The sequence below is a fragment of the Lithobates pipiens genome, unplaced genomic scaffold (genome assembly GCF_037356315.1).
Source record: "Lithobates pipiens isolate NorthernLeopardFrog02 unplaced genomic scaffold, aLitPip1_a1.2 Scaffold_23, whole genome shotgun sequence".
NCBI classification, from domain to species: Eukaryota; Metazoa; Chordata; class Amphibia; order Anura; family Ranidae; genus Lithobates; species Lithobates pipiens.
This window is the reverse complement of record NW_027507785.1, coordinates 248,223,124-248,240,342: the sequence shown is the minus strand read 5'-3', so window position 1 is coordinate 248,240,342 and position 17,219 is coordinate 248,223,124. Positions and strand designations below refer to the sequence as shown.

General features: G+C 43.3%; 1 protein-coding gene across 1 annotated transcript in view; it reads right to left on the bottom strand.

The window, feature by feature from the left end:
- Positions 1-16,859, bottom strand: part of ITPA (inosine triphosphatase) — a 38,977-nt gene extending 22,118 nt beyond the window's left edge. The window contains exons 1-7 of the mRNA XM_077453010.1: positions 16,692-16,859; positions 11,748-11,805; positions 11,600-11,664; positions 8,601-8,674; positions 7,952-7,983; positions 6,121-6,236; positions 4,811-4,887 (exon numbers count right to left, since the gene is read on the bottom strand). Of these exons, the coding sequence (XP_077309136.1) occupies positions 4,811-4,887; positions 6,121-6,236; positions 7,952-7,983; positions 8,601-8,674; positions 11,600-11,664; positions 11,748-11,805; positions 16,692-16,754 (485 nt within the window). The 5' untranslated portion in view covers positions 16,755-16,859. The remainder of the gene's footprint in view (positions 1-4,810; positions 4,888-6,120; positions 6,237-7,951; positions 7,984-8,600; positions 8,675-11,599; positions 11,665-11,747; positions 11,806-16,691) is intronic.
- Positions 16,860-17,219: the final 360 nt, after the last annotated feature.

Sequence of the window (17,219 nt, the reverse complement as noted above, 5' to 3'; positions counted from 1 at the left end):
TTAAAGGCTTATATGTCTTTGACCAATCTCACCACATCAAGACAATGTAGTGACTTCTCTTCCCTGGAACATGGTTTTGGAAACAACAATGGCACGACAATATCTTGGTTCAGGTGGAAACCTGAGACCACTTTTGACAGAAAACCTGGACGAGGGCGCAACACCACTCTGTCCTCCTGAATAATCAAGTATGACACTTTACAAGAAAGAGCAGCCAATTCCAAAACCCTCCTTGCTGAGGATATAGCAACCAAGAACACCAATTTCCTTGTCAAAAGGACTAAGGGAATATGCCTTTAACACTGACAAAACTAAGTTCAAGTCCTAAGGGTTCAAAAGCGATATAACTGGCAGATTAAGCCGCATCACCCCTTGCATAAAACCCCAAACTAAAAAATGTGTAGCAAGCGGTCTTTGAAATAAGTCAGATAAAGCTGATACTTGGCTCTTAATAGCACTCAAGGCCAAATTCATCTCTACCCCTAATTGTAGAAAGGCAAGAATTCTGCTTATGATATACCTCCGAGGGTGCCAACCCTTGGATTCACACCTGGAAACATAAGTCCTCCAGACTCTTTAAAGTGGTTGTAAGCCCATCTGGGGAAAAAAAAAACAACCTGCAAGGCAAAGGCATAATGAGCTAGTATGCATAGCATACTAGCTCATTATGAATAACTTACCTGAGAACGAAGACCCCAAAGCTGTCCTCCGTCTTCATGTCTGCTGCTGCCATGGATCCCGGAGTGACTTTCGGGTCTCGCTGCTCCGGCGCTGTGATTCGCTGGAGCAGCGATGACGTCACTCCCGCGCATGCACACGGGATCAGACATTTGCGGCATTTCGCCGCGATCTGCGGCCTGACCAGTGCGCCTGCACGCCGCTGTCTACGGCGCATGCGCCATAGACAGCGGTGGCTGTCTTTTTGTAAATGTCTCCTAAACCCTTTAGGTTTAGGAGATATTTCTTGGATCTACAGGTAAGCCTTAATCTAGGCTTACCTGTAGGTCAAAGTGGTTTGTAAGGGTTTACAACCACTTTAATATATAGTTCTGTAAGCTGGCTTCCTTGCATTAAATCAAGGTAGAGATAACTGACCCGGAAAGCCCACGTTTCTTCAGAATATGGATTTCAATAGCCAAGCTGTTAAATTTAGAGTTTGTGAGGTAGGATGGAATATGGGCCCCTGTGAGAGTAGGTCTGGCCATAGTGGAAGGGACCATGGATCCTCCACCTCCATCTTTAAGATTTCTGCATACCAAGACCTTCTGGGCCACGCTGGGGATACCAGAATTACCGGCTTTCTTTCCAGATTGATCCTGCAAAGAAGTCATGGCAGCAACTGAATAGGGGGAAATGCATAAGTCAGTGAGAACTGATCCCACGGGGTCACCAACGCATCTGTTCCGCATGCAAGTGGATCCCTCATGCTGGACACAAAGTTGACCAACTTGGTGTTGAACCTGGACGCCAGGAGATCTACATCCAGAGTCCCCCATTTCTGGCAAACAGCCCGAAAAATGTAGAGGTGAAGAGAGCATTCCCCCAGAAGGAACTGCTGGTGACTCAAAAAGTCCACCTGCAATTCTCTACTCCCGGAATGAAAACTGCTGATAGGTACGGAACATTCCTCTCTGCCCAAGTTAGGATATGGTTCACCTCTCTATGCTGCGAGACTCCTGGTGCCCCCTTGGTGATTGATGTAAGCCACGGCTGTGGCACTGTTGGATTGGATCCTGACAGGACAACCCCTTAACCTGAATGTCCAGGACTTTAGAGCCAGACATGCTGCCTGGATCTCTAGGAAGTTGATGGGCAGATCCATTCTGTTCTTGACCACTGTGGACAGTTGTCTTCTATGGCACTGTTCCCCAGCTTGAAAGGCTGGCATCTGTTACCAACTTCCAGATAACTGGTCTGAAGGATTTTCATTTCAGTATACTCTGGGTTAGCAACCACCAACTGAGGCTTTGGGACACCCTTGGGGACAGCCGCATTGACAAGTCTAAAGCCTGAATCATTTTGTTCCAAGCAGACAGGATACTGTTTTGCAACTGTCTGAAACTGAACTGGGCATAGGGAACTGCTTTGAACAAAGCCACCATTTTTCCTAACAATCTCATGCAAAGGCAACTGGACAGATCTCCTTTCGACCTAACCATCTGCACCAGCTCTCTTATGGAGTTGATCTTTGCCTGAGCCACAAACTGATCAATTAGCAATAGATCATCTAGATACACCAAGACTGTTATGCCCTGTGCCCTTAACCTGGCTAGAGGTGGGGCCAGAACTTTTGTAAACACCCGGGGTGCTGTAGCTAGCCCAAAGGGCAAGGCTATGAACTGAAAATGCTGCTGTTCTACCTCGAACCACAGAAACCTTTGATGAGCGGGAAATATAGGGACATGCAGATATGTATCCCTGATGTCAATAGATGCCAGAAGTTCTCCTCTTTGTAGGATAGAAACCACTGACCTGATCGACTCCATGCAAAAAGAGCGGATCTTCAGGAACCGATTTCGATTCTTTAGATCTAAAATAGGTCGCCATTCGGTTTTGGTACCGTAAAGAGGTTTGAAAAAAACCCCAAACCTTGCTCTTCTGTGGGGATCTGTATGATCACCCCCTGAACCAGTAATCAGTCTAATGCCTGAAACAGAGATTTCCCTTTCCCTGGATCCTTTGGAATGTCTGACCTCAGAAAATGACACGGTGGAACGTCACGAAATTCTAGTTTGTACCCTAGAGACACTGGAGATGACCCATCTGTCCTGAATTTCCTCTTGCCAGGCTTCTGGGGGGGGGGGCGCCCCTTCATAACGAGACTTTGGAATTTTGTTTTGCAGGTTTCCGCTTCCAGGACTTGTTTTGTGCCTGGGCCTGACCCTTTCCTCTAGAGTCCAATGGCGGAGGCCATTGCCACTGACTCCATTAGGGGTAGCTTGAAAGTGGCACAAACCATTTCCATAAGGGACTATAGCAGCAATTTCTCTGATTGCTAGGCTGAAAAGGGTACATCCACTGTTGTTTTCCGCTGCACAGGAGTAATCGGTTTTCCCTTCCTCCTGATCACCTGAGGGTAACACCTCATCCTCTACCCACTGTCCCCTTGGTAGAGGGTCTAAGGTTGGGGGAGGGGGGATCTAAAACGCTTCCTATCCTGTTGGATGGAGGATGTGATTAAAGCCGCTAACCGCCCCTCTAGGCCCTGCAGGGCGGAGGAAAAGGCATCTTCAGTCACTTATACAGGGACCGAGGCGTGAGAAGCAGCTGCATCACCAATTGGTTTCAATGACTCACCCTGGCTTGCCACATCTGGCATTTCAGGAGAGGATGACAGTGTGGAGGCACAACTGGAGTTTCCAGCGCCTGAGGGTGGAATTTTTGTTACCTTCTTTGTGGTGTCTTTTTTGGGAGCCATAGTGCTAAGCACAAAAGCATAGGCACTAAGTAAATGCACTATTTGCTGAGCAATAGTCTAGCAAAAAACAATGCCGCTAATAAGTTCAGCTTGGTGCTGAGTAAAATATATTTCCTGTACTGGAAATGCCTGTATGCATTTGCCTTCTGTGCCCCCAGCGCTCCTGTGTCCTGTGTGCCAGACTCCAGCTCCTAGCCTTTTGAAGCGTTTGTTTTTCTCTGTGTCTCTCAGCTTCCCCAGCGCCTGCTTTATGTGCTCTGCATGGACGCTACGTCCCGCACACTGGGGAGGCGGGAAGTTTAAAACTTTATGGGCTTCTGTGGGGAATAAAATGCCAACATAGGGAAGGGGGGGGGGGGGTGGAGTACAAACTACTGTTGTACCTCCCAGCCCCTTAGATTCCTCATCGAAGAACTTTGTTCTTCGATGAGGAATCCCCCCTGGCTGCTGAGACTACACACATGCTGTTTAGCTGGGACACTGAGCTGACTGAGAAGCAACGTACCAAGGTATGTGCATTTTATTCCCTCTAGTGGAGACTTTAAGGCATGACAACATTTTACTCTGGAAGGATAAAAACATAGGTGGACTTTTTACAGTTCCTAGGCTTCTTCCCTTACCTTATACTCACCACAGGTTTCTGCTGTAACAGACAGATCCAAAATGTACCCATCACAGCGGGCTGCGTTAGCAAACCTTCAAGACCCAGGTCCCTTTTTATTGGGGTCCCACTCCCTTGGACCTGTATTAGCACCCCGCCAGGAAAAAAATGGAGGTAATGTAAGCATGACCAAAAAGCCCTGGGTCCCGGGTCCAGCCCTGCAAGAAGAGACGTTACAGGCAAAACCTCGTTCTTCGTATACAAGGCCTGTGTACCATCCACCTTGGCCTCAGTGGCACTTTGGACGGATCCGGTCTATGGAGGCTGTTTAAATCCAGCAAGGATCCCTCCAGCGGAGCTCTTTAGAGCACATCTTCACTCGCGACCAACACCTTAGACACTGGCGAAAAAACTGAGGTACTCATTGTAGGAGGAGAGGTTATATAGGGAGTGAGCTTCCTGTATTGGGTATACCAGGGTCCATCACCTGAAGGTGCCTATATACCCACATAGTGATTACTATGGTGCTCTGTGCCCCATGCTGTTTTTTCTTTTTCTTTCATGCCCCATTCAGATCTAAAGTAACTGCACTTCCAAGTGCACCTGTAGTGCAAGGTGGAAAATTTTACCTATGCGCTCTGCAAAATGCAGCTTAATAGAAAACCTGTTCCAACCATTACTGTGCTTCTTGACATGAGCACTATCAGATACACCTGCCGGCACCCCTCTTTTCCTCCACTCTAATGCTTTGGACAGCTATCAACCTCCGCTCACACCAAGAGACTACTTACGTCTGTTCAAAACCATCCGGCTGAAAACATGGGTCCCATCCAAAGTCCCGTGGCCCTCGTGGAGATACTATTTGCCCCTAAAAGTGAAAAGATATTTGGTCATGTCCTCAAGGAATAAAAAGCATAAAATATATTTTGGATAAGAAGTCAGAAGATCAATGCAACATTTTGTTGTGTTGATGAAGAAAATTTTGTGAGATTTTCATCATTACACAGACTCCTTATAATAAAAAAATGAGAGATGTGCATTAGCCAAGTTCAGACAGGCATTGAATTTAAATGCCATCTTTAACATGCCTATAGTGTCAATATGCATATCAGATTTGTTGCACATTTGTTCAAATTGCATCAAGCAACGCTCAAGATCCCTGTGCTGTTTTTTTTCTTATCCTGACTACTTCTAATGCTTTGCAATTGCACATTAACAGTGCCCCCTAAACACATATACATCACACACACACACACTTACACACTTACACACTTACACACTTACACACTTACACACTTACACACTTACAGTGCTTTTAGGCAAAAATGCAATAGAAGTCAACAGAGGCAGTTGCAAAGCTTCAATGCCGGTCAAACTCTGCATTATTTCTGTCTCATGGCAAGACAACTTAAACGCATGCTTGTATATTGTTTTATCCACTCCCCATTTTAAAAATCAATGATGATCTGCCCATTTTTGCCACCTCTGTGAATTAAGTCTTATTGATATTTGAAATACACTAGGTTCTCAAATGTATTCAATTTTAAGTTAACATCTGCTGTGGTTAAATCTGTCAGAATACAATGTCAGGTTGGGAGAGATTCCTCCATCGACCTCATTTTTGTGGACAGAGAAAAAAAAAACAGCCACTAACAGTGTACGGTCAGCTTTAGATCCTCTTTAACTTCAAATCATTTAAGAAAATGCACTGGGGGGGGGGGTGGTAATGTACCTTCGCACTCAAAATCTGGTGCAGCTGTGCAATAGTAACCAATCAGCTTCTAAAATTTAGTTTGTTCAATGTAGCTAGAAGCTGATTGATTACTATGCACAGCTGCACCAGACTGTGTGCACTGGTTTTAGTAAATCTCCCCCAATGCGTTTTCTTAAAATGATTTGCACAGTTCAAGGTCATTTTAAGATACAAACGTGATTTACAGTAGTATTAAAAACAAAAAGAAACTTAAGGGGCACCTGGATGAATAAAAACAGTGTCGGTCATAAAAAATTTAGACGCCAGTTTCCCCAGAATTTTTTTTTGTGCGTTATAAGTTTATAATATAATCATTTTTAAAATTTGAAAAGTGGACAATGAACACACCAGGGTTTTTCCTCTAAAGAGAAGTACAGGGTCATCTGGATTTCCAGTGCTGTAAGCAAATGTGCAAAGGGCATAGGCCGACTTGTCATCGAATCCTGCTAACATCCGATGTAAACCTGTGAATGCAATCAATAGAAAGCATTAGATAACATTTTGCACATTTTAAATGATAATAATAATAATAAAATCAATTGGAATTTTAACAGTGGTTTCTAAATCCTTTAAGGTTTAGTCAACTCAAAATTAATCGTTTTAATTTTTACAAAGATACCTGTAGGCTGAATCATAAACCAGATCCATTATCTCAGAGACTGGTAGTGAGCTCTGCACCAGGTCCTCAGCTCTGCTGCCTTGCTCTAAGCAGAGGGTAGTTGTAGAGTCTCCAGCCTAATGTTGGAATGTTTACATTGCTAGAAGGCAGCAAGGAGAGTCAAGCTGGCTCAAACTTCGATCCATTTATGGGCAGGCTGGTTGAACTGAAGTCCATTAATTGACTTCAGTACAACCAGCCTTTCCATTTTTTTATATGATCACTGCCAGCAGCTATAGCTGCCAACAGTGATCATTTTATTCAGACAGTTGGGAAACCTGCTGCTGTCAGAATATATTAGTACAAAGGGAAGGATTCCTCCACCAACACTGACTGTTGCTGGGGGAAATCTGGGAATTTTCTGTAAAAGGTAAAAGACACCTAAAGAGGGAAGAAGTAATATACAAAAAGGGAAATGTGCTTCAAAGGGGGTTTTCTAGGCAGCAAGTGGATGGAAAAATTATACATGTGATTTAAAAGTGTTCAAAATTTTATTAGTGACAATTGTCAAAAGGAAATTGACAAGGACAATTAAAATATGAGCTGTGGTACTAGAGATATGAAGACAACACAAATGCGACTAAATATAATAATACACAACATTTAAGCGTAAAAATGTTGATGGTATATGAATTCTGATGCATTGCGACCCATGCCTGGGGACTCCTGGTGGGATCAAGTAGAAGGGTTTTTAGAGGACCTCAGGTTCAGGAGACATTGCACAACAAGATGTGACTGGTAACCAACTATACAGCAAGAGTTTTTACTATTAATACTTTTGTTTATGTGTATAAATTTCAATATATGTAAATTTATCTATATCAAATAAATCCTCTGAAGAAGACCCAGCAGGGTCGAAACGCGTCAGGTTTATATACCATCAACATTTTTACGCTTAAATGTTGTGTATTATGTTTAGTCGCATTTGTGTTGTCCTCATATCTCTTGTACCCCAGCTCATATTTTAATTGTCAATGTATTTCCTTTTGATAATTGTCACTAATAAAAGTTGAACAATTTAAAATCCCATGTATCATTTTTCCATCCACTTGCTGCCTAGAAAACCCCTTTTGGGGGACATTTCCCTTTTTGTATCTGGGAATTTTCTTTCCTTCAGTTTGGCCTAAGAGCTGGAGGGTGGTGAGCAGCACCACAAGTCTGGAAGACGCCTCATGGTTCTCAATAAATAAGCCAGTTACATATTTTACGAAAATGCAGTTTAGTTACATGGTCCTTGCTTTTTAATGCAAACCTCACAGCAAATTCATTCTGTAAATGCCGTCTGCTTCTTGTATAGTTTGGCTGTATTTACTGGAAGTCATATTGTTCACCCTGTGGGTTATGCTACCTTGGTTCCCTCTCTTATTTATTTTATTTTTTTTAATATAAATTAAACTAAATATAACCCCGGGGGGTGGGGACAGACAGGCAGACATTCTCCCACCATCCAAGAAAAAGAAGGATAATAATTAAAAATGCAAAACAAATTATTTAGGAAAGTTGTGAAAAATGGATGCATACCTTCAGGTTTTAGCTTATCAAGAAACCATTTTCTGAAAGCAAAAACAAAAAAACAAAAACAAAATGCTTACATTAGTAATTATTTACATTATACCTTACTCTCTCCCCCCCCCCCATGTCCATAAAGCATGAACCTCAAGGTAGTTGTAAAACTCTGAAATGAAAAAATTCATGGAGCATACCCTTCTATAGTGTGTACATCGCTGTAAAAAAGAAAAAAGTATTTGCCCTCCCCCCTCCTGATTTTATTTATTTTTTGGCATATTTGTTACATTTTAATGATTCAGATCATCAAACAAATGTTAATACCACACAAAGATAACCCAAGTAAATACAAAATGCAGTTTTAAAAAACGATGATATTTTTTTATCTAGGGAAAAAAAGCTGAAATTACTCAAAAGGGCCATGGCTAGAAAATGCTGGAGGGGTATTTTTTTAAAGTGATCTCAACAAAATATTACATTGAGACGGGAGGAAATAGAACAAGCTCAGTTTTAGAAAGATTGAGTTTGAGAAAGTGGTGTGACATCCATATGTCATATCTCTCAGGACAGGTTCCCTTCAAAATTGTTAAATACATTAAAAATGTAAAGCAAAATATTTACACACTCAAAAAGGAAAAAAATTTAATTAAAAAATTCTACTTACATATAAGGACCTGGAAGCCCTCCTAGAGCATTAAAACACAAACACGTGTCTTCAACAATAACCGGGCCCTGAATCTGAAAACAATGAATTAAGAAAGGCATTTGCATATAGTATTGAATATGGGACAAATTAGTAGTTTTTAAATTACTGACAGCAATGCCCGGAGGTGGGGGGGGCGATTATTATTTTTTTTTTAATTACTCTCTCTGATGCAGTGGTGTTTTTTACTCCTACTGACAACTGATAGAGGGACATGTTTTACTCTGCACTGGTGCAGGGGCATTTTATTATTCCCACAAACGACTGGCACAGAGCCATCTTTTATTTTCCGCCGACGACTGGCACAGGGGCATTTCTTTTATTCCCACTGACAACTGGCACAGGGGCAATTTTTTTTCCACTAACGAATAACACAGGGGCATTCTTTACTTCCAGTGACCACCAATACAGGGTAATTTTTTTTTTACTAACACCTTTGTGTGATCATTAAGAGTTTAAAATTATCGTGTGCTAGTAGGAACAAAAAAAATGCCCCTGCCCCAGGGGGAATTTAAAAAATGGCTCTAATAAACCAGCTCAAAAGTCATAACATTATCACACAGTCCTGTAGATATTTAAAGTCCTTTGAGTTAGGTTCACACGTTTGTATCTGTATTGTCCTTTGATTTTTCAGCATCTTTTTGATGTACAGTGCATCCGGAAAATATTCACAGCGCTTCACTTTTTCTGAATTTTGTTATGTTACAGCCTTATTCCAAAATGGATTCAATTCATTATTTTTATTTTCAAAATTCTACAAACATCCCCTTATAATGACAACGTGAAAAAAGGTTTGTTTGTTTTCTTTTTTTAAATAAATTTGAAAAGATTTCAAACGAAAATTACATGTACATAAATAAGTATTCACAGCCTTTGCTCAATCCTTTTTTGAAGCACCTTGGCACCAATTACAGCCTAAAGTATTTTTGAGTATGATGGCACAATATAGGTACACCTATTTTTCGTCAGCTTCACAGCCATTTTCAGATCTCTCCAGAGATGTTCAATCAGGTTCAAGTTTGGACTTTGGCTGGGCCACTCAAGGACAGAGTTGTCCCATAGCCACTCCTTTGTGATCTTGGCTGTTAGCTTAGGGCGATTGTCCTGTTGGAAGATGAAACTTTACACCAGTCTAAGGTCCAGAGCACTCTGGAGCAGGTTTTCATCAAGGCTGTCTCTGTACATTGCTGCATTCAGCTTCCCCTCAATCCTGACTAGTCTCCCAATTCCTGCTACTTAAAAACATCCCCACAGCATGATGCTGCCACCACCATGCTTCACTGTAGGGATGGTATTGGCCAGGTAATTAGCAGTGTCTGGTTTCCTCCAGACATGGACGCTTGCTATTCAGGCCAAAGAGTTCAATTTTTTTTTATCAGACCAGAGAATTTTGTTTCTCGTGGTCTGAGTCCTTTAGGTGACTTTTACTAACAAGTGGCTTCCGACTCAGCATGGCTGGGCGGCTTGCTCTAGGAAGAGTCCTGGTGGTTCTAAACTTCTTCCATTTATGGACGATGGAGGCCACTGTGCTCATTGGGACCTTCAATGCTGCAGAAAATTTTCTGTACCCTTTCCCAGATCTGTGCCTCCATACAATCCCGTCTCAGAGGTCTACAGACGATTCTTTGGCCTTCATGGCTTGGTTTGTGCTCTGACATGCAGTGTTAACTGTGGGACCTTGTATAGACAGGTGTGTGCATCTCCAAACCATGTCCAATTAACTGCATTTACCATAGGTGGACTCCAATCAAATTGTAGAAACATCTCAAGGATGATCAGTGGAAACAGGACGTACCCCTGAGCTTTTTGAGTGTAGCGGCAAAGGCTGTGAATACTTATGTACATGAGATTGCTTCATTTATTATTAATACATTTGAAAAGATATTAAACTTCTTTCGCGTTGTTATTATGGGGTACTGTTTGTAGAATTTTTAGTAAAATAATAAATTTAATCCATTTTGGAATAAGGCTGTAACACAACAAAATGTGGAAAAAGTGAAGTGCTGTGAATACTTTCCGGATGTACTGTACATTATAGCACACATTGATGTACATTTTTATGCCTTTTCCTTTTTTTTTGCCAATGAAAGTTAAATAAATTAGGCCTCTTTTACACAAGTGGCTGTCCTGCCGCTGCTAAGCACGTTTTGTGATTTTGAAATTCCAAGACTCCAGGCACAACAATCACTTGCAGTTGTACATTGCGATTCTCAGCGTTTACATATGGCTGCGTTTAGCTGTGGTGGAACATTCTCGACATTTCTGATGTGCTTCCTGTTTTTCTTTCCTCATTGCCGCTGCTATCCGCAGGAGAAATAGTACACTGCCATTACCGGCGGTTATGTGCAGATAGCTGCACTAAATCGGTCCTGGACGCAGTCAGGACGTGCCTTCTCTCTGCTAGGGGAGTCTCAGCTCTTGATTGGATAGATTGATAGCAGTGCAGCAATTGGCTCCCACTGTCAATCAAATCCAATGACGCGGCTGCCGGGGGCGAGTCCTGCATTCGGCGTCTATGGACGCCGAATGCTCGACTTGGGAGCACACCCACAAGGTAACCCCCCGGGAGAGTGCTTCTGCCATGGGGCTATCCGATGCAGGGAGGAGCAGAGACAGCCACCGAGGGACCCCAGAAGAGCAGGTTCGGGGCCACTCTGTGCAAAATGAGCTGCACAGTGGAGGCAAGTATGATCATTTTTTTTTTTTTTTTTTATAAAACAAAACAAAACATACCTTTAGTGTCACTTTAAACTAAAGCAGTCTATTACACACACACACACACACACTATTAATGTTGTACAATGTTTCCATGTCCTACATTATGAAAATCCTCAGGTTCAGCTGCAACACAAAGTCAAATTATACAAGATTTAACAAAGAAATACTTATTTTTTCTCGTTTCTGAATAAAATGTAAGCCATCACCCAGTAGGTTACAGAGTTACTTGTTCCTCTGCTTACCTCTTTTGCCGCTTCTTTGCACTTGTGAATTGAGATTTCATCTGGTTCTCCTTGGTACTCGGGCACTGGACAAAAAGCAAAATAAATGATTAATGTGACATACAGAGATCCCTCCATTAATTCTACATACTATAAAAAAGGTACTTACAATCAATCTTTTTAGCTACTAATTTACATGGGAACTTGTCTCCCAGGATCTGGATAACCTGTTTATATGGGAAAAATAAATGAATAAATAAGTGGAGAAAAAAAAAAAAGGGAAGAAGGAAGAATGTAGCCAAGTGACAGTTGTTCCAACCATAGAATCGATAAATTAAATATTTGGTCTTCATCCTCGCCTAATATATATATATATATATATATATATATATATATATATATATATATCAGGACTCTGTGCAGTCCAGTCAAGTTCCTCCACCCCAAACTCGCTCATCCATGTCTTTATGGACCTTTCTTTGTGCACTGGTGTGCTGTCATGTTGGAACAGGAAGGGGCCATCCCCAAACTATTCCCACTAAGTTGGGAGCATGAAATTGTCCAAAATGTCTTAGTAAACTGACGCCTTAAAGTGGAAGTCCATGCAATATACACACATATATTTTCAGGACAAGCTTTTTGGGTATGTCCCCTTCTCCAAGGTCCCAGCAATACTGATTCACAAAAGGTTTTTGCAGAATGTTAAAAAAAAAAAAAAAAAAAAAATACAAATAAAATAAAATATACAAAGCAAAGGTAATAAAACTAGCATAGTTAGTGAGATAAGACAGAGGGAGAGCTATAGACAATATCTAAAACTTAGGCCATTATTTTTTTGTACCAAATAGAAGTATCATTCTTAGTTCAAAGGTTTTCCTTTTTTAAATAGTTTTGAAATTCCCTTTAAGAACTAAAACATTGAAGTGTAAGGGCATCTTCCCAGATTTTCTGTAAACATAAATACGATGGGTTCTGCACACCTGTGGAACATAATTTCTCACAGCCGCACCACACTATAAGGGTAAGTTAAGGGGGTCCAGTCTAAGTTCACCTTACAGATTTTTTTGTAAAGGTAAACTTACCCTTATAGTGTGGTCCGGTTGTGAGAAATGACGCCCCACAGGTGTGCAGAACTCATGTTCTTTATGTTCCTTGATGGTATGTTTGTACAAACTCATCCTCACTTGCAACTTCTGTCCTGTTTCATGGGACCATTCTTCCCACTGGCCACCAACGTACGGGGCAATCTTCCCACTGGCCACCACCATTTGCAGCTATAACAGCTTCAATTCTTCTGGGAAGGCTGCCCACAAGATTTACAAGTGTGTCTATGGGAATGTTTGACCATTCTTCCAGAAGCGCATTTGTGAGCTCAGGCACTGATGTTGGAAGAGAAGGCCTGGCTCGCAGTCTCCGTTTGAATTCATCTCAAAGGTGTTCTATCAGGTTGAGGTCAGGACTCTGTGCAGTATAGTCAAGTTCCTCCACCCCAAACTCGCTCATCCATGTCTTTATGGACCTTTCTTTGTGCAATGGTGTGCAGTCATGTTGGAACAGGAAGGGGCCACCTCCAAACTGTTCCCACTACGTTGGGAGCATGAAATTGTCCAAAATGTCTTAGTAAGCTGACGCCTTAAAGTGGAAGTCCATGAAAAAACTGAAATCCCTACATCTATAGACACCACGGATCCAACACTAACCTCTCAATCCACGTAAAGAAAAAACTAGTATACATACCTTTTTGGAAGCCGATCGGACCCGCTCTGACCGAATCCCTTGCTGAGCTGTCAGCTGCTGCTTTACTGTAGAGGTGGGTGAAGACGAGACGGGCAACAACAGAATCCCTATAGTAATGCTATGGGTGACATCACTTTGCATTTATTTCACAGCCATCATCGGCCGTGTTCTCTGTAGAGCTTCCACCACTGGAGATTGGGTCGGAGCGTGTCAGATCGGCTTCAGAAAGGGGTATGTAAACTAATTTATTCTTTACAGGGATAGAGAGGTTAGTGTTAGATCGGTGGTATCTATAGATGCAGAGATTTTGGTTTTTGCATGGACTTCCACTTTAAGAGTTCCCTTTACTGGAACTAAGGGGCCAAGCCCAACCCTGAAGCACAACCCCACACCATAATCCCCCTCCACCAAATGATTTGAACCAGTGCATAAAGCAAGGTCCATAAAGACATGGATGAGCGAGTTTGGGGTGGAAGAACTTTATTAGCCTGCACAGAGTCCTGACCTCAACCCGACAGAACACTTTTGGGATGAATTAGAGCGGAGACTGTGAGCCAGGCCTTCTCCTCCACATCAGTGCCTGTCCTCACAAATGCACTTCTGGAAGAATGGTCAAACATTCCCATAGACAACACTTCTGAGCTATGAGCTCACTCACAGCTGTTTAGGTTTGGCAATTTTCGGCAGCTCCGTAGGCCTTCATATTACGCAGTACAGGGGGGTCCTTATCCGCCGGGTGAACTTTTTCGGCAGGACACCGGTTTCTATTCTGGTAAGGTAAGACTAAACACTAGTCTTCCTATACTGTATACAGTGGGGAGATGTCTGTGGATATTACAGTGAGTGGGGGAGATGACATGGATATTACAGTGGGGACTATATGGTGGTGGAATTTTCACAGATTTTTGCAAATGCAATTATTATTTGCTGATCTGAAAAACGATCAGATCCGTGACTCTGATCCGAGGAGCGATCCAAACCGTGAGTTTTTTGCACCCCTAGGAGCCGTGCTTCTGCTGTGATTGGCTCCCGCTCTGTCCAATCAGCGGGTGCGGTGGCCGCCTGGACTTTTCGATTGTTCACTAGAGGCAGAGAGAGATCTTGTGTTTCTGCTAATCAGGAACACAGATATCTCTCTTCCTCCCATTAAACCATCCCCCCCCCCACACACACACACACACACACACACAATTAGAAAGCATTCCCTAGGAGCACACTTAACCCTTTGATCGCCCCTGATGTTAACCCCTTCCCTGCCAGTGCCATTTATACAGTGACAGTGTATTTTTTTTAGCACTGATCGCTGTATTGGTGTCACCGGTCCCAAAAAAGTGTCACTTGGTCTCATATTTGTCCGCTGCAATGTCGCAGTCCTGCTAAAAGCTGCTGATCACCACCATTATTAGTAAAAAAGGAAGGAAGAAGTCCACAAATATATCCCATAGTTTGTTTGCGCAAAGCCTTTAGCATCTACAATCAACATACACTTATTGGGATTTTTTTTAACCAAAAACATGTAGCAGAATATGTATTGGCCAAAATTGATGAAGAATTATTTTATTTTTTACACTTTTTTTATTGCATATATTTTATAGCGGAAGGTAAAAAATATATTTTTTTTTCAAAATTGCCGCTTTTTTTTATAGAAAAAATAAAAACCGCAGAGGTGATCAAATACCACCAAAAGAAATCTCTGTTTGTGGGGGGGAAAAAAAGAACATTCATTTTGTTTGGGTACAGCGTCGCAAGAAACGCAAAGTTGTCAGTCAAATTAACGTTGTATCGCAAAAAAATGGTCTGGTCGTAAACCCTCCGGGGCTCAAGTGGTTAATGTAATTCACATAAACGACGTGAAACCCTGGAATCAGCACATCAGCGATAAAGCGGCATAATTAATCGTTAAGGATCAAAATATTTTTCCCTTCCCGATCTTCAAAACAGCATGTCACGATTTTTTTTCTAAGGGCCGGTTCACACAGCAGGCGAGGCGAGGCGTCTCCGACTTGCCTCGCCGCGACCTGCGGCGACCTCAGAGGCGACTTGCAGATGACTTCTGTATAGAAGTCAATGCAAGTCGCCCCGAGGTCGCCCAAAAGTAGTACAGGAACCTTTTTTCTGAGTCGGAGCGACTCGAGTCGCTCCTCTCAGAACGGTTCCATTGTACAGAACGGGGGCGACTTGCGGGAGCGAGGCGAGGCGAGTCGTGTCACCTCGCATCGCCCGCTGTGTGAACCGGCCCTAACAAGTGCAGAGAGTTCTCACAGCTGGAAAAAAAATAAAATAATCCAGGCAGCCTGCCGAGTTTTATCACAACACAGGAATAAGTAGAAACAAAGTATATTTTCCTTCTTTTATCAAAGTGTAAATGAAGTTTAACCATTTAAAGACCAAAGCTTTTCTGACATTTATTGCTTACAAGTAAGGCCCCTTTCACACTAACGTCCCGTTCAGGCCCGCCTGTCAGTTTTTCAGGCGGACCTGAACGGGTGCTCCATAGAGCTCTATGGAGCGTCGGATGTCAGCGGTGACATGTCCGCTGACATCCGACCCGCTCCGATCCGAAAAAGTGTGACGGAGGAAAAAGCTATTTTTCCATCCGTCTGCGGATCGGATCGGATGACGACGGGCACTGCGGTCCGTCGTCATCCGATCTCCCATAGGGGAGAGCGGCGCTGTGACAGGTCCGTCCCTGCACAGTGTGCGGAGACAGACCTGTCATCTCCCTGCTCAGCGGGGATCGGCGGAGTGATCCCCGCTGAGCAAACGGACATCCACGGGGCGGATCAGAACTGATCCGCCCCGTGTGAAAGGACCCTTAGACTTCATTCTCACAAGTAGTGGCATCGCTAGGGGTGGGCTCTCTGGGGATTTACACACACCCCCAAGCGTATGACTTTCTTTACTACGCTGCTATGGGCTCTAGCCCCAGCTCTTTTGTAGACCTAGCAATGCCCCTGCTCACGAGGCGGATCCACTGCCTCCGAGTCCACCAGCTCAGTGGGAGTTCTCTCCGTTGATCTCCGCAGAGCTGACGGATGACAGGTCCCTCTCTGCTCACTGAGCGGGGAGGGGCTTGTCGAGCGCCACTGGTTGCTATGGAGAGATCAGACGAAAACGGACAGCATGTCCGCCAGCGATCGGACCAGATCGGATGTCAGCGGATGTAATCCTCCCAGCGCACAGCAGCGGCCATGCGTTCAGCAGGACTGACGTGATCTGTGGACTTATTTCATGTCAGGAGTTAATGAAGCCATGGGATCAGGATGACAGCCAGTCTGCTAGCATTTCCAGAAGAAGTGGGTGGGGATGCCGGTGACAGATACTGGGGATAAATCGCTATAGACCTGTGATCACTGCTCTCCTCGGAGTACTGTACCTCTTCCAGCTTCTTGGCATTGCCGGTCACAAACACGACGCTTCTAACACTCCCTGCAGCCATTGATTTGTATATCGATATCGGAGCACACGATCGGATTCAGGGGCATGCAACCGGCTACAGCAAACTCCACCTCCTTCCCCGCCCCCTGCACAGTCCATCCCACCAATCACAAGCTAGAAGGAAGACACCATGACCCAGAAGTACTTGTACTACAGGCAGCTGCTGTTTCCGTACACCAGAATAGTAACTGATTGCAGTGTTAGCCCGGACATTGTCCATGTCAGTCTCACTAGTGTACAGACCTAAAAACGCGATAAATATAAACCAGCACAAGGTGTCGCTGTAACCCAGCAGGCACGCCCGCAATGAAACAAACAAGAGCGCCGTTCTATACATAGTTAGGCTGGACCAATGTCTTTTTTTCAGCCAGTGTTTCGTCAGATTGGGTGACCCATCAGGAATTGTAACGGAAGTGACGTTTCGTCACCGCCATCTTGCTACACCCTAGCTCTCCAATGAAAAAAA